At 40.9% G+C, this 25,284-nt stretch overlaps 1 protein-coding gene across 2 annotated transcripts in view; it reads left to right on the top strand.

Annotated features, from left to right (window-relative positions):
• Positions 1 to 5,285: 5,285 nt before the first annotated feature.
• LOC148353155 (anosmin-1) overlaps positions 5,286 to 25,284 on the top strand; it is a 121,141-nt gene continuing 101,142 nt past the window's right edge. The window contains exon 1 of one of the 2 annotated variants that reach the window (XM_088353102.1): positions 5,286 to 5,670. In XM_088353102.1, coding sequence (XP_088209228.1) covers positions 5,461 to 5,670 — 210 coding nt within the window. In that variant the 5' untranslated portion in view covers positions 5,286 to 5,460. The remainder of the gene's footprint in view (positions 5,671 to 25,284) is intronic. The other variant, XM_088353103.1, reaches the window with a different exon arrangement.

The raw sequence follows: 25,284 nt of genomic DNA, 5'->3' as shown, positions 1-25,284 counted from the left end.
ACGGAGTGGTTCTGAAGCCAATCTTTTGAGATCTTGGCCGTGTGCTTTGGGTTGTTGTCCTGCTGAAAAATTAACCTTTGCCCCAGCCTGAGGTCAAGAGCGCTCTGGAGCAGGTTTTCATCCAGGATATCTCTATATATTGCTGCATTCATTTTTCCTTCTATCCTGACTAGTCTGCCAGTTCCTGCTGCTGAAAAACATCCCCACAGCATGATGCTGCCACAACCATGCTTCATTGTAGGGATGGTATTGGCCTGGTGATGAGCGGTGCCTGGTTTCCTCCACACATGGCGCATGGCATTCACACCAAAGAGTTCAATCTTTGTCTCATCAGAACAGAGAATTTTGTTTCTCATGGTCTGAGATTCATTCAGGTGCTTTTTGGCAAATTCCAGACGGGCTTCCATGTTCCTTTCACTAAGGAGTGGCTTTCGTCTGGCCACTCTACCATACAGGCCTGATTGGTGGATTGCTGCAGAGATGGTTGTCCTTCTTGAAGGCTCTCCTCTCTCCACAGAGGAACGCTGGAGCTCTGACAGAGTGACCATCGGGTTCTTGGTCACCTCCCTGACTAAGGCCCTTCTTCCCCGATCGCTCAGTTTAGAAGGCCGGCCAGCTCTAGGAAGAGTCCTGGTGGTTCCAAATGTCTTCCATTTACGAATAATGGAGGCCACTGTGCTCATTGGGACCTTCAAAGCAGCAGAAATTTTTCTGTATCCTTCCCCAGATTTGTGCCTCAAGACAATCCTGTCTTGCGGGTCTACAGACAGTTCTTTTGACTTCATGCTTGGTGTTTGTGCTCTGACATGCACACTCAATTGTGGGACCTTATATAGACAGGTGTGTGCCTTTCCAAATCATGTCCAATCAACTGAATTTACTGCAGGTGGACTCTAATTAAGCTGTAGAAAGATCTCAAGGATGATCAGTGGAAAAAAAGATACACCTGAGCTCAATTTTGAGCTTCATGGCAAAAAGGCTGTGAATACTTACGTAAGGTGATTTCTTAGTTTTCTATTTTTAATAAATTCAAATAAAGTAAAAAAAAAACACTTTTTCACATTGTCATAATGAAGTATTTTGTGTAGAATTTTGAGATAAGAGATTAAATTAATACAATTTGGAATGAGGCTGTAACATAAAAAAATGTGGAAAAAGTGAAGCGCTGTGAATACTTTCCGGATGCACTGTATATATATATATATATATATATATATATATATATATATACAAAGAGAGAGCGAGAGAGAGAAAGAGAGGGATAGATAGATAGATAGATAGATAGATAGAGAGAGAGAGAGAGAGAGGGAGGGAGGGAGGGAGAGAGAGAGAGAGAGAGAGAGAGAGAGGTGAGAAAACAACTCAGAAAATCGTTAGCTAGCTGCATCCTAGCATTCGGATGACCTCACGCTATGCCAGGTTTCCGCGATGATTAAAATACAACCTTCCCGAATATAGCGGTTTCCCATGAGCTCTAGCTCCAGGTCATCCGTTTGATGGGGAATGGATCTTATGTTGGTGAGATACAGGCTCGGCAGGGGTGCCTTGTGATAATTGTTATGTAGCCTCGCCGTAGCAGTAGGCTATTCCTGCAGGTCCAATACTCCCTTCTCTCCTAACGCTGCCTTAGTCGCTTTCTAAACCCGATAATAATCCACGGAGCACCCGCTGTTGATCACCATTTCTATGCGCTCTTCTGACTTTCATCACAGTCCAATTAAATTGATGAATTTATCTTCAATCTAATGAGCCGTGTAAAAACTTGCTGTTGCCATTTTTCACATTTTGTTTTGGTGGCCACAATGACTTTTGCACTGTATGACAGACAACATACCCCCACCTATCACAGTTGCACTCACAGTCATGCCCACCTGCACGCACACACATACAACCTGGCCTGTGACAGCAATTGCTGTCTACTGTCTGCCACAGAACACAATGAACAGTATGTTGATATACTGTAAGTGACAATAAAGACAATTTTAATCAAAATCCACGAAGCAGCGAACCAGTGATAACGGAAGCGCAAAGTTGTGAGGGAATATTGTATTCCACTAATGCCCTACGGATCCATAAATTGGCTGCCACAGGGTTCAAAATTTTTTAAAAAAAGCTTCGTTTTTAAAGAAGGTTTCAATTGCATGTTTTCCCTCACAATATTTAGTCTTAAGTAATTTCAGAACTTCACATCTGTATTTCGTGTACTTAGCCCTTTTGCCTAGCCACAACTCAAATTGTTTATCTGGCACGTACAAGTTGAGTTAGGAATGGCGATTAATGCCAACATTTAATGACGGGCTAAGTTTTACTTACCTATAAAATCTAATTAAGACAATACTGGAACAACACAGCTTGCTCGTGGAAGTTCTCAGTCTACTGAGTGTCTTGTAAACTTTCTAAATAAACACCGGAGCATTTTTCCGAGCTTTTCCGACGGGTTTTCTCCATACCAGAGGCGATGAAACTGTGCCAGGAGTCAGGAGTCCATCTTGAGGAATTTTAATCAGGGGAGATGGTTTTTAATAGGTTTCCATCTGCCATTGGAAAACTTATAAAAATAAGGGAGGAGGAGGAAAAGAGGGATTCCCTGGGATGCTGGGAAAAGTGAAGAAGGTGTGGGAAGACTGAGCTCTTCTGGTGTGTTGTTTGACATCAGTAGGTGGCAGCAGCCCTCACCTGTTGCCTCTTGTGGATTTATAAAAACCAGGGTGGAACGTGGAAGAAAGAGAAATCAAATCTGATTATTGAAATAAGGCTGTTTTTGACTAAATTAATATATAAGTCCCACACAAAACTCAGAATAGTCTCTGTGGAACAGATACTGCAGTAACGGTATTATAGTTCACTGCATTGGTAAATGTATCATTATCATTTTATCATTGTAAATATATGATACATTTGTAAATTACAATGAAAAAAATTGAATTTATAATCTAACAACACAAACATTTAACAAATAAAAAAGGAATACAAAATAGTAAAATAAATAACAAAAAATGTATAAAAACGTTATAAAAAGCAAAATAAAATAAGTCAATAAAAAGCAATTTACTGTAATAAAAAAAGACAACTATGTTTTAAAAACACAAATTTATAATAAAATAAGAAAACTAAAATATCTATCTATTTGTCTCTATCTCTCTCTCTCTGTCTGTCTCTCTCTCTCTCTGTCTCTCTCTCTTTCTCTGTCTCTCACTCTTTTTTTATCAGGATATTGATCAATATTATCCACACAATAAGGTAATTATCGTTATTTGCGACACCTTTTTTAAAATATTTTGTGTCCGAACTTCTTTCAGTATGTGACTAGTTTCAAGCAGTTTTAGAGGATGGCTTATATGCGATGAAGGCTTATATTCCGGTACATACTTAAGTGATTTAAGTTTTGCTGGTCATTTTGTTTGTGATTTGTGAATATTTTCTACTATCTCTACCCTAAACCGCAAAATTCACTCATTTGATAATTTGTTTTTCTTGATTATTGGTCACAGCTTGCCATTAGGGTGGAACAGTGGTTCCTCAAATCAGACCAGGTGAGAACCACTGCTAAAAAGCATATGTTGCATACCTATCAACCTGTACGTTTTTGCCGTACAAAGTACGTTCATTATGCATTTTAAGACGTGTACGACGTACAAGAAAATCTGTATGGAAAAACGCAAATTTGTCAATTATGGGTACCATCCGGTATACACGACTATCACGAAAGGGCAAATCAATCTAGTCAAACGAGTTCGCCGCGGCAGCCTCTTCATCAGTATCGTTTTTTTCGTCGCAAACGAAGTGAGCGTTTGATGCTTTTGTGCACATGCGTCTGCCGCTGTAGTGCCTAATTTCGACTCCCCTGGAAAATCCTCCCCCCCTCGCGTGAACGCGCATTCTGCTGCGCCTCCGACAAGAGCGATCGTATTCTATATAATAAGCTTATTAAAACAATAAAATAGGGCGGCATGGCGGGGCAGTGGTTCACACGTGGGTGGCACAGATCTGAGGTCATGGGTTTAAATCTAGCTACCAGCCTTCCTGTGCGGAGTTTGCATGTTCTCCCCGTGCTTGCGTGGGTTTCCTCCGGGCACTCCGGTTTCCTCCCACAAATCGGGTGCTGAAAAGTTCTTGCAGTTCATGCATCGTTAATGCATTAGTTCAGTGTTCTTGCTATGAAATGTTTTTTTCCAAGCAAACTGGCCTTGTGTTTGCGGAAAGCATTGCTTATATATTGGGAGTGAAAGTTCTGCTTGAAATTCATCCTTTCACAAAAAGCAAAAAGTTGCAGCACGGCGGCGCAGTGGTAAGCACGTGTGCGGCACAGTTCTGAGGTAATGAGATCGAACATCCTGTGTGTTTGCATGTTCTTCCCGTGCTTGCGTGGGTTTCCTCCGGGCAGTTCGGTCTCCTCCCACATTCCAAAAACATGCATGTCAGGTTAATTGGCCGGTTCAAATTGTCCCTAAGTGTGAATGAGCGAGCGAATTGTCTGTCCCAGTGTGCCCTGCGATTGGCTAGTAACCAGTTCAGGGTGTTCCCTGCCCACTGCCCAGAGATAGCTGGGATGGGCTCCAGCACCCCCGCGACCCTACTGAGGATAAGCGGTGCAGCTAATGGATGGGTGGATAAAACAATAAAGCTATCACTTCACAAGGGTTATGAAAAACATGTTTCCCAGTTATAAGGCTACAAAGGTTTGTATCTGTTAAATAGTCTGTTTGAAATTTAAAATACAAGCATCAATGGTTGATATTGTGGTTTGGTTTTCAAAATAGAAATGCCAACTCATTTTTTCTTCCCAAAAATATCTTTATTTACTAATTGAAATTCAAAGTGTTATTAATGGATATTTTAGTCACGCTGATAACAATTGTTCCTATTTTTTTATTATTAAGAATATGTACAGAATGATATAACGAAACACGTGTACACTATAACATGTTAAACTACATATATAAACACGTTTGAAAAAAATATGGTGTAATATTTTTTTGTATTTTGTAGGGGAAAATTCGACAGTTTGTAAGGGCATGGAGCCCTGGAGGTTGACAGGTATGATGTTGTTTCGATTTTGACGGAATGAAATAAACCCCTTTAGCCCGTGCAGCCGCGGGTGACGAACCGTGAGTATGCGGGGTTCCTTCCCTTATTTTGCCATATCCGCGCAGTGCTGTTTGCGCCTGTCCACCTGCCCCGCTCTCCTCTTGCTTGTCAATCACCACTTGGCTCACCAATCACCGGAGGCGCCTGGCTTCGACCCCGCCTCCTATAACCCTCCCCTACCTCCCCCAGAGCGTGTAAATTGAAGTTTCTCTTTTGAGTTTTTCAGCCCCGCGTCTCAGTACTACGCCAACCGCGGAGGGATTAAAATCAAGGACGGCGAACTGGAGCGCTTCGGAGCCCGCCAGCACCACCAACAGTATCACCAGTACCACCACTAGTAGCACCAGTATAACCAGTCGCAGTGGCAGCAGCATGTTCCCCGAGAGGTTGCGGGCGTGCGCGGCTCTATGCTTGTGGATTACGGCGCTGGCGAGCACGCGGAGCGGCGGCGTGGGCGCGCGGAGGCAGGACGACTCTTTCACGGCGGCGGCGTCGGCTTCCAGCGTTTATCGCGCCCGGTGCGCCTCGCGTTGCCTCAGCCTGCACATCACGCGCATCTCTGCCTTCTTCAAGCACTCGCAGGTACTAGCGAAGGCAATTCTTTTTCTCTTTTTTTTTTTTTAAAGAGAAGTGTCTCTTTCGGTTCAGGTCACAGAAAAGAGCGGCTCCCAAAAGGCTCTTCAGATTTTTTTTAATAAATATATATCACCGAGAATAATGACGAATTAATTTTGAAAACGTATTACTCTACTATAGTGCACTTTTAATATGATAGCGTATTAAAATACAACGGCATTTATGGTTTTATTATACAGTAATATTATACATTACATAAACTTTAAAATTGTTTATACTATGCAAATAGCACAGAGATCACGCCATTGACCAGCACATTCAGGAAAGAGATGGATAAAAAAGGGAAAGTGGGAAAAAGAAAGAGAAAATGATAAAAAAGAGAAAGAAAAAAGAAGGTGAGAGACAACAAGAGAGAACGTAGGAAATGGAAAAAGAGAGAGTGAAGGATAGAGAAAGAGGGAAAGGGAGAGATAGAAAAAAGGTGAGAAAAAGACGGAGACAGATAGAATGAGAAAGAGACAATAAGAGTGAAAGGAGAGACAGAGAAAGAGAAAGGGGATACATAAACAAAGAGTAAGAGAGAGAAAGAAACAGAAGAGACAAAACAAAAGCGAAAGAGAGGGAGAGATATATTGAGAGAGAACACGAGAGATAGAAAAGGAGAATGAAAGAGAAAGAAAGAGACAATAAAAGAGAGAAAGATAGAATGAAAGAAAGAGAAAGAGAAATAAAAAGTGTGTGAGTGATAGAAGAAAAGAAAAGAGAGAAAACAAGTCAAAAGTGATAAAATAAAAGAGAGCAAGAAAGAAAGAAGAGAGCAATAGAAAGTGCAAGAAAGATAAAAAGACAGAAAGAGAAAGAGATAAAGAAAAAGTTAAGGAGATAAACACAGAAAGAAAGAAAGAGCAAAAGAAACAAAGAAAGTGATAGAGAGAATATTACAAAGAGAGAGGGAGAAATAGACAGAAAGAGAGAAAGAGAGAGAAAGTTGTAGAGTGTGAGAGAGATAAAGAAAGAGCTGAAGAGACAGAGAAAGCGTTTCGAACGGAGCCAGCTCCTTATTTATGGATGAAAGCGCACATTAACGAGTGGAAAAAGCTGAATTAAATTGAACCAAATGGCTGATTACCTCATTAACAAGATGAATCCACTACCTATGAAATTCACCTTTTTGCAAACAGCTTTTGTGACGCTGTTACAGAGTAACAAAATACCACATCTAAATAATCAATCTTTTAAAATGTATCTTTCTTTCGATGGATTTCCTGTAATGCTTGCCCTCATTAGTGCGGCTAGTGAGTTCAACTTAATCCCAGCTGACTTTGAGCTAAAGGCAGGGTACATTGCCAATGGCAAGCCCATCGAAGGGCACATTTACCCCTTTTTTTCATTCAAATGGGAGGTGCTTTGTTTGATGTGTTCTTAAAGAAGTGAAATGTTAAGCACTTTCTCTCTTAAGTATGTTTTAACAATGCCTAACTGAGTTCAGGGAGATCTTATGCTTTATTTTACACACAAAGCTGTTCAGGGCTGAACACATTAGGCTGGAGGAATGGGGGGAGTCCTGGAGAGTGACGTCATGCCTGTCCGTCTGGTTTTTGTCCGTCTAGCATGAAAATGTTGAAAGTATAAGCCTTCTTCAAGGAGAGTCCAAACACCAACTAAAACAGGGGTGTCAAACTCATTTTAACTTGGCGGCCACACGATTGAACAAACATTCTTTTGGGGGCCGGACTAGTAGATTTGAGGGAAAGAAAAAAAGAGAAATGGGAGAAATACAGGGAGAGAAAAGTAGAGAGGGTGGGACAACGAAAGAGAGAAAGAGAGAAAGAGAGAGAGAGAGAGATAAGAGAGAAGAAAGAGAAATAGTGAGAGAGGGAAGAGAGAAATAATGAAATCCAAAGCGAAACAGAAAGAGAGAAAGAGAGAATAAGGAAAAGAGAAGGGGAGAGAGAGAGAAGGGGAAAGCAAGAGAGCAAGAGAGAGAGAAAAGGAAAAAATGATGAGAGAGGAAAAGAAGGTTAAAAGACTCAGCAAGGAAGAGACAAATGGGAACAAAGAAAGATAAAAAGAGAGACAGAGAGAGTGAAAGAGAAAGATAGAGTGAGAGAAAAAGGGAGGAAGTGAAAGAGAGAGAGAGAGAGAGAGAGAGAGAGAGAGAGAGAGAGAGAGAGAAATACAAGTACAGCGTTTGTGAGAGGCAACTGGCTTTGGCAACATCAAGTGGACATATTTCAACCCGCAGCTCGTTTTTCACTAGCGCTTCCCTCAGCGTTGTCTCGCGGGCCGGATTCAATCCATTAGAGGGCCTGATCTGGCCTGCGGGCCGCCTGTTTGACACTCATGAACTAGAAAGGTGAAAAAATATAAGAGTTTATTCAAATGTGTCTAAGAAATACACGTACTTGCAGGCACAGGCTGCAATCAATAATTTAAGCCATGAGATGACTGCAAAGAGTAACAAAATTCCAAATTCCGTACAGCTCCTTTACAAATAACCCTTCTATTTAGGTGTTCGTGCATCACCGAGGTCCTGGTATGATATGCAAGATCTGCTTTGCAACCTTTGCAAGAAGTCTTTTTATTAGCCATATCTAAGTTTTGGTCGCGTACTTGTTGTTAAAGCCGTCAATCTTTTGTTATCGCTATTTCTTATGAGCGACTTTTAGCAGAGATTATATTTATTTACAGGGTTCGTACGGGTGCTTGAAATCGATGAAGCTTTGAAATACGTACATTTTAATGTTGTGTTTTCGAAGTAAGGATAATTCTTGAATTTTGAGTGAAGTGCTTGAAAATGCTTGAAATTTTTTCCATTGCCTTATTTCCTGGAAGTACGACTCGATAAGGCAGACTTTTAAATGAAGAAAAATAAAAAAAGTGTGTAAAAATGACGCTGATTGGGGCTCCAGTCCTCATTATCGAGTTGTCATGTAAAGCGTTACTGCTCCCTACTTTTGCATCCAAAAGGTCAGGGTTTACTAGTCATGAAAAGTCCAGCCCAAGAGCCAAGAAAAGATCCGCAGGTTCGAGAGTGTTCGTTATTCGGGCCCCGGTGTTGTGGAATGCTTTTGCCCCTGAAATTTCATCTGCAACCTCAGTGGTACTGTTTGAATCTAGGCTTAAAACACACTTCTATTCTATATGAATAACCTATATTTTACGTTGACAATATCTGTGTATTATTTGTCACTGCAACATTTCAGTCTTGTCATCCTGGAAGGGGGATGACCTCATGTGCGGTCCTTTCTCAAAGTTTCTTCATCTTTTTCATGTTAAGGTTTTTGAGTTTTTCCTTGCCCTCATGTACGTTTTAGATCAGGGGATGGTGTAATAATAGTCTGTGATTTGTGCAGCCCTTTGAGACTCCTTGTGTTTAAGGGCTATACAAATAAATATGAGTTGACATGTCAGTTTATAGCAGCCCATCGCGCATAAATATCGTATATCATAGTTACAAATAGCGCGAGACAGCACAAAAATTATTGCAAATTAAAAAAAAAACGGCGTTGGATTTCTTCCTTTGATGGTGCTGGAAAATTTGTAAAATGGGTCAGGTTCATTTACTCTTGAAAGCCCTTGAAAAATGCCCACATATAGAAATGCCTCATTCTGTTGAAAAAACATGCCCGACAATAGAATTCATTATCGTCTATTTCTCTTATGGATTTTCTTCGACAACGTCGTGTAATCGTTGCAGCACTAGTAGAAATGTGGCCCAACCTTATATCCAAGCTCCGGTGGCCCCAAGAAAATTGAGTTTGAAACCTCGGGTCTAAACTAAAACTTGACTTCAGTCGGCACCCTTGAAAAGGATTTACCCCTCCAAGACCCTCCCCTGTCACTAGTTCTCGGCTCTTACAGAGACGCCGGTTTAAAGTCGTTGCATTCTGTGCATGAGTCAGTGTGCGGTGTCACAAGTTGTTTTTCACACTCCGGTGGACTCACTGTTCTCTCGGAGAAAGGAATCGGCCCGCTGATCCCTCAGCTGTCTGTCCACGCGGACTCGCCTCTTTTTTTATGTGCGGCGGATTTGCATCGGCCATTGTCAGGAAAGCGTCGGGTTCGTAACGAGGCCTGATTAATCGAGAGGTCAAAACTTTTGTCTCAGTGTCACTTTGAAAGCACTAATTGGGCGAGTGGCGGTGCTTCCAAATTATACACACGTCGAGCGAAAGAGTCACTTGGGTAATGAGGACGGAGAGAAAAACAAGTGGCGCTATGCATAAGGGATGGGCGGATCGATCCAAATATCGATATTATCCAGACCACGCTAGTACCGTAAATTCCGGACCATAGAGCGCACCTGATTATAAGCCGCACCCACCACATTTTAAGAGGATAATCGCTTTTGTACTTACACAAGCCGCACCTGTTTATAAGCCGTATGCGCCCACATTTAATCATGTAACACAATCACAAAAGTAACCCAAACCCGTCTTTAAGTCCCGCGATTGTAACTGAATATAAAGTACACATTCTAAAAACCACTGCCGGCAAAATAAAGAAAATGATACTGGTACTTAAGGTTTGATGCAGACCTGCAGAGTCTGGGTCCCGTTGAAAATAAATCCAAGGAAAAAAAGTCTATATTTCCAAAGGTAAGGGTGGGAAAAATATATATCCACTATTGTCTGCTGCGTTCAAAAACACGTCTCACCTTTACTCCACTTCCCGTCAGCCCGCGTTTGCCCCGCCCCTTCTTTCTCATTTGCTCGTGCAAAACATATCAGAATAAGTTTCTAAAATAAATATATTACAAAAATATACAGTTGCAAATACATATTATACATGGTTACACATATTTACAAAGAAAGACGGTACACCGAGAGAGTTTTCAAAGCTTTAATAATAATAATATAACTCATTCCAAACCGTGACTGTGACAGGTAGCAACACGCTCGTAAAGCAGTAAACGGGTCTGTTAAAAAAATGTAACGAACTTGTGAAAATCACGGTAGGCCATCCTCATTTTCCTCCTTATGACTGACGCCATCAAAGTCGTCTTCCTCAGTATCCCTTATTCCAAAACATATTCCAAAACACGCTAACAACACGCACGCAAAGTAAAGTTTGCGTGCAATAGCTCTGTTTCCTTCTTTATCGGATTGTTCGATTGCTTTTAGCTTGAAAGCTGCGTAATGTGCCTTTCTTTTTGCAATTTGCATGATGAGGGTAAGTTTACGCTAATTTAATTTGTGCACAAGCTAAGAAGTTGCAGTCTTCCTCGGCGCATATATTCCAGCGGTCTAAATCTTACCCTTAGTACTCGAGCGCCGCTGGCGGCCTTTAGAAGAATTACATAAATTGGCTGCATCACTGAATAAACCGCAGGGTTGAACGTTTGGGAAAAAAGTAGCGGCTATTAGTCCGGATTTACGGTACTCAATACTATTGTTTTGGGATCCACACTTGTCTGCTCTATAAATGTCCTCAAACCACCGCTTCTCTATGTAGATAGCGCAGCTGTTCTCTCTCTGTGTATGACTCAGTGTGTGACTGACAAACACATTTGTACCCCCTATAATTACATGGCCATTGGTAGGCCCTCTGCTGCATCCTCCCTGTAAAGCAGCAGAAAAGGCCAAATCTATGCGCCCACCCCTACCAGAAGCTAAAAACGACACAGGTAAATATGAAGCGCAGAGTGGTGTGGACTATTTTGCTGCTGTGGCAAAACCATAAATTGACATAAACGGATAAAAAAGAGAGCAAATAGCTGCAACCAAAAATGTAAAAATGTTACTGTTTCTGAACAAAAATCAGTAATGGAAGGTACTTTAGTTGGGTTGTTGGCATTGTTATAAAGTATTTATACTTTTTGTTACATTGCTGCTTTTTTAGTTTGACTCTCTTCGCTTTTGTTCTAAAATAAATATTTATATTGTATTTTTTTTGTACTTTTAACATTTGCAATTTAGTTATTTATTTAAAGTTATATTTATGCTATGTTGATAAAATTATAAAGTAACACAAGGAGAGAGGGGTGGGGGTTCAATTAGTCAATGATCATGGCATTTCCAAGCAAAAAGTATAAGTATCGGATCAGTATCGATCAATTCCACACTGTATTTACTTAGATCAATACAAAAATTCCTAGTATCGCCCACCCCTACTACACATCCAGAGGACGCTGTTTTTGATTAAAGTGCTACTTGGTGGGGAATGTGAAGAAAATGTCTGACGGGTCGTCCAAGTTATTTTTTTAACGGCTGCCTGGGTTTGCGAGGTTACGACACTAAATCAGCCACCAGCTTGCTCCACGCTTCGACGGCCGATAGAGAATCTTCCCCAGAGCTCTCTGCAAATATTTGACGGTACAACCTTGAGCGTCAGGAAGTATAGGATGCCAGGCAAATTCCGATTTAGAAATTATTGAGAAGTTCTGGTCCTGGGTCGATGCGTTCCCACAAGTGATTTGTGACCGCCCCGTTTTATGAGCTTCAGAACCATTTTTATATTTCTCCGCTCAATACTTTAAAGTCATCAACGATTGAGAGATGAAGGCCGAACTCGCCTGGGCTTATATGTATATGGAAATTACCGTACAACTACCGTGAAATTCGGACTTATGCAACAATGCGTTTAAATTTCTAACGGCCGCCATGGGCGCACAGTAAAGGTAAGAGTGAGACAGGTGGAATATTTGTTTCCAACAAGTTTAATGTAATTTCGTGCTTTGTGCATGAATAAAACTAGTATGAACAAACCTTCATCATGGAAAAGGTGTCAAATCAAACAACCAAGGGCCAGGTACTGGTCTGCGACCCATTGGTTGCCGACCCCTGCATTAGACTATAGGTGTCATTTTAAATTTTGTAAACATTCAAGCAGTCCGACCCTCGGCTTGTAGCTTAATTTTTGTATTCGACCGTTCCACCTGTTTGACTTTGACATACCTGAATGGGATAGGCATTGTTTTAAAAAATATATTTTGGTCTGACCCCAAAAATCCTAATCAGGACATCAAAATAAACTATTTGTTGCACCTCAACGGTTGCAACTGTACCAAAGCATTGTTTAACCCATCCTTTTGTACTGCTCTAAATTTTCTTTCACACACTGGATCAGACTCACAGGTATCACATACACAGAAGCTAAAATCATCAGCCTCCCAATACCCAAACTCTCAGACTTAAATAACAGATCCATCTTCTGACTGGCAGACACAATAGTCCTGGATATCACTCACCCACTACACAGATACTTCCTCCCGCTACCGTCGGGGCACAGATACAGGACAATAAGATTTAGGAGTGCCCGCCTTGGGAAAAGCCTGATCCCATTTGTCATCATACTTCTAAACAACCGGCCCGCCTGACCCATCCAATTAGTCGGTCCCAATGTCATGTATGTTTTTTAAATTTTTAAATTTTAATATTTTTCTTGTAATGTAATCCCTGTTGTTTTCCCCACAGTCGGTGGAAGTGAATATCCCTAAAGGAGACAAAAAATTAAATATAAAATGTAAAACCCAATCACATTTGGCGTTGGACTTCAGTGCAATTTAGGATAAGCAAAGTAGCACAAGCTCCTCTAAAAATAGAGGGCCAGTGTTAATAATATGCAAGTGTCCAACGCGAACCCTTTCATGTGGAAACGATGTATGCGTGTCTGTGTGTGTACGTGTTGGGTGTCGTTCAGGGTCTGGTCAGCTGCAAAAACACATGGCATTTGCCCCCCCTTTGGCCTCTACCCCCTAATAAATACCAGCAAATGTAGCTGTGCGGAAGGCCCCGCTGTCTTTCTTGCAGGGAGGTCACCTTCGCGCTAAACGCTAACGCCTGATTTGCGCTAAACGCGCTAAGCTCCCATGCAGCGTTGCCGCCAGAGTCGGCCCAAAACTGCAAGCGGATCCATTTCCCAACGGCACGGGATCTCGTTACGCTAACAGCTTAGGCGGTCGCTATGATGACTGATCTCTTAATTTAGGGGTCACTCGATACGCGACAGGGAGCACCTTGCACTGGGAAGGAACCGAAAAGTCGGCTTTGTCATCATGTGCGAAGCGCACTCAATTGTTTGCATGTGATTTGTTGTGTTAGGAAAATTTTACTCAGTCGACAGCTAGTTCGAAAATTTCAAATGACATCATCATAACGTACCTCAAAAATTTTTATTATAAGCAATGCCTGCACACATTAGATGTATAATTAAACAGTGCTGAAGTTATTACATATTTAGTTAGCCTAAAGGGACGTTTTAAGTCCCAAAAAGCACAAAGAAGAATACAAACTACGGAGATTCTAAGTGACCAAACCGCACATTTTTTGCCAATCTTTTGATAGGTTTTTGTTTTTTGAGTACACGTAGCAGCAAGATGCCGTACAATAATGTTATTTTCTTCTAGGTGAGCCTTAAGTCATGAAAGATAGACATTTCTCAGCCTTTGTATATTTATTTTTACACATATATCATGTATTTTAGCTAGTTATTTAAATGAACCTGACCCAGAACTCTCTGGTGGCCCCCAAGCAAATGGAATTTGAAACCCCTAGCATAAATGGACAGTGTGTGTTATTTGACCACTTGATGTGACTGTATTGTGTACTGCAACCAAAAATTAGTTCTAAGAAGCAGAAGGAAGAACACAAACTAAGGAAACTTAAAGTGACCAAACTGCACCATTTTGCACTTTTATGCCCAGCCTTTTACTAAGATTTTGATTTTTGGGTGCCTGTAGCAGCAAGAAGGTGGCGAATTCTCAGCTTCATCTCGGTGAAGCTCATGTTATGTAAAACGAGAGGAAATTTCTCGGCCTAGTATTTAAAAAAAATGCACGTTCATATGAAAGTTGGCGCACCGTATTTATAACGCCCACTCGTCTATATTGGCACCTCAAATCATCGAAATTGGTATACAATTTTGTTTCACTTTTTCACGTCTTAAACATTGTTAAGCATAGTAAGTGACAAACATTGAATATGCTCAGCCATTATTAAAATCCTTTATTGACAATGGAAGATAGGAACACAATACAAACATCCGTCCATCTATCCATTATCTACACTGCTTATCCCCAGTAGGGTCGCGGCGATGCTGGAGCCCATCCCAGCTATCTACGGGCAGTGGGCAGGGGACACCCTCAACTGGTTGCCAGGCAGTCAAAAACAGACAACTCACTCGTTCATCCACAGCTAGGGACAATTTGGATCGGCCAATTAACTTGACATGCATGTTTTTGGAAAATGTAAGGGAACCAGAGTGCCCAGCGGAAATCCATTCAAGCCCAGGGAGATCATGCAAACTCCGCACAGGAAGGCTGGTAGCTGAATATAAACCCATGACCACAGAACTGTGCCGCGAACGCGCTAACCGCTCAGCGGCCGTGCCGCCCAAAACAAACATAAAATGTGCTTTCTTGCATTTATTTATTTGTTTATTTATACATTTTGTCTCTTGTACAGTGAATACAAATACTCCAATAATGAGGTCAAATGGAATGCCTTTTTAATCTGTTATCACTGTTGAAATGTAATGAAATGATCTGCATTTATATAGCGCTTTTCAAGTCAATGACTTCCCAAAGCGCTTTACAGTGTGCTTCACATTTCCCAATAGCGGCCTTGTCTTGCAGCCATGTAAGACGCTGACCTGCTTATTGGGGGTAATAGGGGTTCAGACTCTTACCAAAGGACACTTCGACATGTAATACGGACAAGCCGGGATTCAAACTGGGATCCCTTGATCCCAAGACGAGCGCTCTACCTCCTGAGCTACTGCCGCCCCTGTTAACACTGGTAGATTACCGGTAAGAATGCGGCGCTTTCACGGCTGTGTCCCGGGTTAAATTCTAGTACACCGCCGTAAAACCTCGTGTATAACTCTCACCCAAACATTGTTAGGTAAAAAAAAAATGTTTGTGATTTACGAATATATACGGTAATTGATAAATCAATGAGGCATGGCCATCTATTAAACTCCTCCATTGTATTTTGACAAAAACGTCGCATCATTTTTTTGGGGGGTGGGAACTGTTTTTTGATGTTTTAACCATATAATGTGTCAGTTATTGTGCATAGTCTGAAAGAGATATTTAGCTTGTAAATCAAAGATCTGTTGTTCATTCTCTGAATCATCTTTAGTGGACTGACACTTGAACGATTTAGCGCTTGCAGATGTTGGTAAAGGAACATTTCTTTTCTCTATCTGATGTGGTAAAGTAATCTTTGTTTGAAATGTCATTAGCAAGTCTCGAGTACGCTCCGTCCATCACTTTCCAGCGTTTCAGTGATGTCATGGCGGTTCTGGAGGAGCAGATTTATTGATGCGTCTCTCCGCATTTAGGGAGTCTGACACCCCCGATGTAATTGACAGTGAGGCAACACCCAAAGTTCTGTAAATATTAGCCAAAATGTTTGCAAGCAAGCAGGGAGGCCTGCACTAAGTGGGAGTCTTGTAGCTGATTATTTATGTAAAGGGATCAGAATAAAAAACTAGGAGAGTCACTGTCTGTTGAAGCTCTTGTTAAAGCTATACAAATCTGACACATTCAATTTAATGTTCTATTTCTCCAAGTGAAAGACATCAAAAGACTTTTTGCCACTTTGAGTTCAAAACAGTCACAGTGGAATTCGGACCTCCACCAGGCAGAAGACATCGTATGAATGAGGGGTCTATGTGCCTTGCCCCCTCCAACCCCCATCCTAAAACCTAAAAAAGTGCTTTTAAAGTGTGGCACTTGTGAGTTTAAATCTCAATCACACTTAAACACTAGACTGAGCAGTGAAGTTATATATGATTCTTTATCGCAATGCGAGGGTAGTGTTAATGGGCAGCAGTAGCTCAGGAGGTAGAGCGCTCGTCTTGGGATCAAGGGTTCCCAGTTCGAATCCTGGCTCGTCCGTGTTACATGTCGAAGTGTCCTTGGGTAAGACACTGAACCCCTAATACCCCCAATAAGCAGGTTAGCGCCTTACATGGCTGCAAGGTTGCTATTACATTGGGAAATGTGGAGCACATTGTAAAGCGCTTTGGGAAGTCATTGACTTGAAAAGCGCTATATAAATGCAGATCATTTCATAATGATTTTATTTGGGATATAAGTATGGACAGTATATTTGTTTGTTTTTCTGTTTGTGTGTTTTTCCACTCAATGAAAGGAGGAATGAGTTTAGATATGACCACAACCTTTCACAGGCATTCAGATAGGTTACCCCAGATGTGAAAAATGCCCCAAAAAGCTGATTCCTCACTAGGAAGGCACAATTTTGGAACCAAACCTAATTGCGATTTTTCAGACCAGTATTGCAATTTGGATGAGATTTTCGATTTTAAAAGGAAAGTGCATTTTCTGTGCAAGTTTTGTTGATTTGTGAGTACTTAATAATAGTGAGCAGTGTTTTCCATTTAATTTTGTGAGACCACAGTGGGTTGACAGTTTAGGGCAGGGGTCTAAGACATGCAGCACAAGGGCCAATTGTGTCGTTTGATGCCTTTACTGTAACATCCATCCATCCATTATCTGCACCGCTTATCCTTAGTAAGGTGGGGGTTGGGGGTGTGTGTGGGGTGTGGGGTGCTGAATCCCATCCCAGCTATCTTCGGGCAGTGGGCAGGGGACACCCTTAACCGGTTGCCAGCCAGTCGCAGGGCACACAGAGACAGACCACTCACTCACTCATTTACAACTAGGGACAATTTGGACCGGCCAATTAAACTGAAATGCATGTTTTTGGAATGTGGGAGGAAACCAAAGTACCTGCAGGAAACCCACGCAAGCACGGGGAGAACATGCAAACTCCACACAGGAAGGTTCGATCTCATGACCTCAGAACTGTGCCACTCACGTGTGAACCACTGCGCTGTGCTGATGTCCTTACTGTAACATAAAAGTGTTATTTAGCGCCTCCAAGTCAAATAAAAAGAACAAAATTGATTTAAGAGGAATCCAAAATACAAAAAGTACGATTTAAACGTGCATTTATAAAAATACTTTTTGCTTAAAAAAATTGTATTTATTTTACATAAAATGACTTCAGGGCAGCACGGCGGCGCAGTGGTTAGCGCGTGTGCGGCACAGTTCTGAGGTCGTGGGAACCTCCTGCGTGGGTTCAAATCCAGCTACCGGCCTTACTGTGCGGAGTTTGTATGTTCTCCCCGTGCTTGCGTGGGTTTCCTCCGGGCACTCCGGTTTCCTCCCAGATTCCAAAGACATGCATTTCAGGTGAATTGGCCGGTCCAAATTGTCCCTAAGTGTGACCTAGCGAGTGTGTTGTCTGTCCCCGTGTGCCCTGCGATTGGCTGGCAACCAGTTCAGGGTGTCCCCTGCCCACTGCCCGAAGATGGCTGGGTTGGGCTCCAGCCCCCCCCGCGACCCTAATACTGATAAGCAGTACAGCAAATGAGATGAGATGAGATGAGAAGATGACTTCATTGTCAGCCATCTTGCTGCGCACACAAAAATAATTCATTTGTGCTCTATACAAGTACAGATTATGTAATTTTGAGAAGCTAAAAATACAATTATTTGTTATCCAAAAGGATCCATTGATTTTTGATTAATTGGGTTCCGGTAAAATTGGTTACAAGAAAAAATAGTTATCCTGCAATCCTTTAGTGTTTCTGCACATGACCCTCATATTAAAAACTTTGATTATGACAGAGAAAGTAAACCTTATTATTTAACTAACTAGAACCTTTGCTTGAGACATGTGTAGCACCTATGCTGCTAGGCAAAGCGAAGAAAAGCTACTGGACCAGTTCTAGGTTTGATGAGTTGTAAAATCCTCATGTGTGCTTGAGGTTTTTTCTTGTACGATGAAAACGGTTAAAGTAAGAAAAGGAATGTTTCAAATATAGTCCAAATGTCAGGTCAAACGCCAAAAAGATGAAAAAAGAAGAGATTATTCAAGACGCGCCACAGAAGCAGCTAGACAGAGGCTGCAATGATGATTTCAGCCAGAAGATGGGGTCAGCTTGTAGAATATTTAGAAAATTACGAACGCCATCTTTAAGTGCAGCTTATGTGCCGAGCGTGTCATTCCGGTGTCGCCTGATGACCACTTAACCAAAGACAAAGGATGCGTCGGACACCGCCCTCCTCTCAAGTTATTCTTTCCTCCTGCTTCCTGAAAAGAGTTCAAAGTGGAACACCTTCGAGCATAAGTCCTATTCAGAAAACGGCCTTCCCATGTAAACTGGGAGTCATTCCATCCCAACTGGGAACAAGAGCCAACCCTTCCTCAAAAGGTAAAACCCGGACATAAAAGAGGTTTTGTCCCTCTCCTCAGTTGTCTAGACAATGCAACACGCCCCCCGGCCACCTGCTCTTAACTCCTCAGCCGACAAGCGCCGTCCGTGTCGCTCTGTGATAAATGTCCTGTTTACACAAATCCACCAGCGCCGGAAACAAAGAGCCGGGCTTGGCCGCCCGTTTCCTTGTTCCCCCCAAATGGCACGAGGGAATATCTGGAAAACATTCATCGGTCGGGGGTCCTTGACAGTCGTCACGGCTGCTTTATGTTTGAATGTCATGGTGAGTCAGGGCGATGAAGTCCTGAACTATAATTATTCCCCGTCGCTCTCTGACATGACGGGGTCAAGTCCTGGACAGCTGGGGCAACATCCTGCCGCGTTCTTCACTCCGGAGATGCCGCCACGGAACCGAATAAGCAGTGATGAGAATTCGGCTCTTTCGACTCGGCCCCCCAAACGGGTCTTCGGAATTTTTAGTTATTCATTTTATATTACCAACTATATAAAAAGCTATGCACCAAAATAATTCATTATGAAAATAGATAATGTTCCTATATTATAATAGCTTTTTTGTTACAATAAATAGTGAACTGAATTTAAGACTTCAAATTGTTAGAGAATAATAGAGAAAAGGAGAAAAAATAGTTATCCTGCAATCCTTTAGTGTTTCTGCACATGACCCTCATATTAAAAACTTTGATTATGACAGAGAAGGTAAACCTTATTATTTAACTAACTAGAACCTTTGCTTGAGACATGTGTAGCACCTATGCTGCTAGGCAAAGCGAAGAAAAGCTACTGGACCAGTTCTAGGTTTATTACTAGGTCTATTATTCTCTTTTTTCTCTCTTTCTCACTATATTTCTATATATCTCCTTTCTCTATAGTTATCTCTCTCATTATCTCTCTTTATTGTTCTATTTATATTTCTTTTTATCTCTGTTTTTCTCTCTCGCTCTATCTCTCTTTCAATCATTTTCTTCCTTCTTGCTTCCTTTCTTTCTCTTTATCTCCTTTTCTTGTTCTTTATATCTCTCTCCCTCTTTCTCTATTTTTCTCTCTCTCTCTTTCCGACTATAATTCTAAATATCCCTTTCTCAATATTTCTCTACTGCATTTCTCTCTCTCCCTCTCCCTATCATTCTCTCCATATTACTTTATTTCACTTTTACTCTTTCTATCATTTTCTCTCCTTTCTCTGTCTCCGTCTCTGCCTTTCTCTCCATTTCTTTCCTCTCTTTTTTTATATTTACATGTGTCTCTTTATCTGTCTCTTTCTCTTTTTCCATCTTTCTCTTTCTCTATATATTTCTGATGACATTTCTATAATTATCTCTTTATCTAAGTCTCTTTATCTCTATTTTTTTTATTGCTCTCTGTTCTTTTTCTCTCTCTCAGGAACTTGTGACTGATCAAAATGAGAGGCATCATCTCTGTTGTTTGCTTAGTATCAACAATTTGAAGTCTTAAATTCAGTTCAATAAAGAGAGATAATGAGAGAGATAACTATAGAAAAAGGAGATATATAGAAATCTAGTGAGAAAGAGAGAAAAAAGAGAATAATAGAGAAAAGGAGAACATATGTTTTAGAGAAATGTAGCGTAAAAGAAGGGAAGAAACGACTAAAAAATAGAGAAAAGTGAGGGAGTGAGGAAGACAAAATGAAAGAGAAAGAAAGAGAGAAGAATGAGGGACACAGAGAAAGAGAGAAAAAGAGAGAAATGGGGGATAAAGAAGATGAGAAAGAAAAGGGATCGAGAGAAAAAGATAGAGGGAAAGAGAGACAGTAAAAAAAGAAAGAAAAGGGAGGTAAAGAAAGAAAAAGAAAGCAACATAAATAGGCAGAGTGAGAGAAGGAAAGAAAGTAAGAGAGAAAGACAGACACAGAAAGAGAGAAATAATGGGCAAAAGAGACAGGGAGTTAGGTAGAAAGGAAGAGAGTGAGAAAAGGGGAGTAAAAGAGAGGGATAAAGAAAGAGAAAATAGGAGATAAGGGAGGGAGAGCAAAAGAAGAGAACGTTCCAAAAGGAGCGCTCTGGTTCACTTCAAAGAGCGTTTTCGTTTGCGGACTACCCATCACTACATTTGAGATCACCGTGGATCCCTATAATCGGCCCTGTCAACATACTATTGGTTGGTTGATGAGGAAAAAAAGTCAAATAAAAATGGGCAACTAATGATTTTGGTAGTGGTCTCGAGTCGTGACCGTCCCAACAAACGAGCAGTTTAGGCGTAGGACTCCAGTCTGCATGTCAAGATCTTGTTTACTGGTTGTGACCAACAGCAGATTGATCACGCTTCTATTGTTCATAAGTTAGCAGCCGCCACTGCGATTTAATCATCCTCCACCACACTGAATGATGCAACAACCGAGAATAATTCTCTTTTTAATCAACGCTTGGCCAAACAGAATGTTCTATTACTTCCAACAGGACCGGGTGTCACAGACCAGGAACAGAGACAGGATCCAATAGCGCTCGTTTTCTCAGTTTTTATTAAGAAAGAGGGAGAGCAGGGCTTGCTTCCACGATCCGATGGCTAACGGATAAGGGGAGCGGGAGATGCGGAAGTGGCACTTCCGATTCTAGGAAGGAGGATCGGAGACAGGCGGGAATCACAAGTCGTTGGCCGGGACTGTAGAGCAAAGGCGAGTGATACTAGAGAAATTTGAATATTGGCTTTGAAATTCATGAAAAAGTGCTTGAATTTGGCCGAGGTGTACAAACCCTGTTTTTCATACATTAAATCTCTTGAATAGGATCCAATTGTGTTTTCTCTCTGACTTGCACTATTTTAAAAAAATTGTGTGATGAAAGGTTCAGAATTTTCCTGTTTATAAGACACACCTTAAAATAAAATAAAAAACCCTTGTGAACGTTTTTTTTTCATGTGTAAGTCGCATCAAACTATAAGGCAAATTATATTTAAAAGAAAATGGAATATGTATTTCATAGACCATAAATATTAGGTTTTCAATTGATTAATTAAAATTGTTACTGTATGTAGTTATGATTTTTTTAATGTGTTTACCGTATTTCCAGCTCTATAAAGGCACATTAAATTATGATGTGCACTTTCAAAATTCCAGAAAAATATGATTTTTTGCGTGTACTTGATAGTCCGAAAATACTGTATTTTAGTTGTTTTGTAGACATTGTTTAAAGTATTTGCGTTTTTGTTAAATCGCTGCTTTGTTGGTTAGACTCTCTCGACTTCTGTTCTGAAACAGTTGCATTGCACATATTTTTATATATATTTTATACTTTTTCATCGTAGTTATTTACACGCTCCTATTCTTTTTTACACACCAATAAAATTGCTTTTACCATAGGAGTTTCCCACACCTAGTGTAATGATTACCTCAACTTTCAGTGTTGATTTACTTTGGGTACTTTGTAACCAAGGGAATCTTGGACAGTTCGACATCAAACTGAAGATGCTCCTAGTATAGTAGTACATGTGAAAGTATAGTATTATAATATTAGATGTGAGAGAGTATAGTAGTATGTGTGATACAGTATAGTAGTGTGTGTATGAGAGTATACTAATATGTATGAGAGAGTATAGTTGTGTGTGTATGAGAGTATAGTAGTATTTTTAAGCGAGTATTAATAGTGTGTGTGAGTCAGGAGCAGTGTATGTGTGGGTGAGTATTGTAGCATGTGTATGAAAGCATAGTAGTGTGTACAAGGGTATAGTACTATGTGTGAGGGTTTTTAGTAGTGTGTATGACAAAAGCTGGTGGCGGCACGCTTTGAGGTGGTTTCCTACAGACCTGGATCCCGTTAGCCGCCTGCAGTTGTAGAAAGATGCCGGTCGTCTAGGGTCTCCCTTGCCACTGGAACCATCTTCTTTACAATCAAGATAGTGGCGTTGGGGAAAGCGCACCCCGTACGCCACTTTAAAAACGATTATTGCGCAGGTATCCTCTTTTACCTGAGTCTCCGACCACAATCCAGGATCGGACTGTTCAAACATCAGCAGACTCACAAATAAAAGAAGATGGTAATCATCGAATCGATGGACAACCCCAACGAACGAACGAACGATGACTGTATAATAGTATGCCTGAGAAAGTACAAAAGTGTGAATGACAGAGTGTAGTAGTGTTTTTGCATGGGTATGACTGTGTCTGTATGAGAGTATAGTTGTGCATGTGCGAGAGTATGATATACGTAAACGCAAGTATAATTTTTTTCTGACACGGATTCTCATCGGAATCTCCCGTTCGCCAAATTAAAATGTGTCTCAGCTTGGGACGGGCATTAGGGTTTGGCAATACTGGTGTTTTTGGTATCAGTCCGATCCAAGTAAATCCTGGATGGTATCGATCGTTACCGAGATTATAGTAGAGTTTGTGTATGTACATGTCTTTCTGTATGAGAGTATAGTTGTGTAGGTGTGAGATTATGATGTTATATGTGAGAGCAGGTATGATAAATTTCTCAAAAGGCCTTCAATAGGAATTTTCCGCCTGTAGAATAAAAATGAGTCTCGGCTCAAGGCTGAGGGGTGGGCAATACTGTTGTTTTTATTATCAATCCGATACAAGTAAACAGGGTTGGGTACGGTTACTTTAACTTGATTACTTTCAATTACTTTTGGATTACTCCAATACCACATATGCTAATAAAAGAGAAAAGAAACTAAATATGAATAAAATAATGACTCACAACACGTGGTAAGTTTTCTCTCCTGGCTTTGATCTCTTTGATCTCCGGCAAAACTAACATCAAATGCGACAGAAACAAAATGAAAATAAATCCAAACAGCTTGCCAACATCATTTTTGCCGTTCCATGTATTCCGTTACTCCTCAGGCCTGCACAAAATTGAGTCATTTCATTCATATTTAGTTTCTTTTGTCTTTTATTAGCATATTTGGTATTGGAGTAATCCAAAAGTAATTGAAAGTAATCCAGTTAAAGTAACCCTACCCAACCCTGCAAGTAAATAGAGGATACTATCGATCGTTGGCGAGAGTACTGTATAGTAGAGTTTGTGCAAATGCATAACTTTCTGTGTGAGGGTATAGTTGTGCAGGTGTTAGAATATGATGTTAAATGTGAGAGCAGGTATGATAAATCTCACAAACCGCCTTTCATAGGAATCTCCCGCCTGTAGAGTAAAAATGAGTCTCGGATCAAGCATAAGGGGTGGGCGATACTGTTGTTTTTGGTATCAACTCGATCCAAGTAAATACAGGATGGTATCGATCGTTAGCAAGCGTATTGTAGAGTTTGTGCATGTGTATGACTGTCTCAGGGTTCTCGCGGGTCCTTGAAAAGTCTTAAATGGCATTGAATTCATTATCTTAAAAAATAAGGCCTTAATAAGCATTAAAATGTCTTAAATCCAATTTGTGATAGTCTTAAAAATGTAAAAAACAAAAAAGCTTAATATTTGTTTGAACTGAAAAGGTTTAGTAACTAAATTAAACGAGAAGTGTCTGTCTGAAGAATTTTTTTACTCCACTGACTAAAAGCTGTGCCAAGTAATGTGAAGGAGGCACGATTATTTCACTTTTGTCAACTTGGTCTTAAATTTGATTTCAAGAGGCATTAAAAAAGTCTTTAAAAGTCTTGAATTTAATCTGCCTTAAGCTGTAGGAACCCTTTGTCTGTATAAGGGTATATTTGTGAGATTAACGACGTTATACGTGAGAGCAAGTACGATAAACTCCTCAACGGCCTCTCACAGATTCCTCATTTCCTCGCCGCTTACTCTCATACATTTTTCATCCTTATCTGCAGTTTTTTTTTGGCAGGGGTATGCGAGATTCTCCGGAGACGCAATTGTACAATCACAAATTCCTTTGAAGCATTTGACCAGTACCCTTGACTCCAAAAACTCAGCTCTTACAGGCACTAGATGTCAAATTAAACCCTTTAATGATAAGTTCCCCCCAAGGGTCTCACGGGATGTTTTTTTTTCTCTTCTTGTGGATTGCATTGTGGGAAACGGCTTTGAACTTGACATTGAACTTGAGCAGACTTTGTGCCTGCCGACCCCCTCGAGGTCTGGCTCAATCCCGCAGCCTCGGAGGGTCCACGAGCGAGCCGCCGATGCAGGCTATTAACTGGAATGAAAGTCCTTTATGACTCCATTCTGAAAAATTTCATCAGGGTTTTTTACGGCCTATTCCTGCGCTGTATCGAAAAAAGACTGCGATAAGCCTCTTTGGGTTTAAAGTGACTGGATTTTATTGAATAGTTGAAATGACCTTGTGTTCCATGGCGAAAGAATTATTACCTCACTTGCCTGGGCCTGAGGATGTTATCAAACCGCTGCATGAGAACCAAACCGTATATGTCTTAAAAGTATTTAATGAGGTGTCAACAGCATGATTTAGAGCTGCTACCTAGAGGCACTAAGGTAACTTGTATTAACAGAACATCTATATTTTTCTTCCATTTGTGGCTTT

Source organism: Urocampus carinirostris, chromosome 14 (assembly GCF_059441175.1).
Source record: "Urocampus carinirostris isolate Australia breed hairy pipefish chromosome 14, RoL_Ucar_1.0, whole genome shotgun sequence".
NCBI classification, from domain to species: Eukaryota; Metazoa; Chordata; class Actinopteri; order Syngnathiformes; family Syngnathidae; genus Urocampus; species Urocampus carinirostris.
The sequence above is the reverse complement of the archived record's forward strand: the minus strand, read 5'-3'. Positions and strand labels throughout refer to the sequence as shown.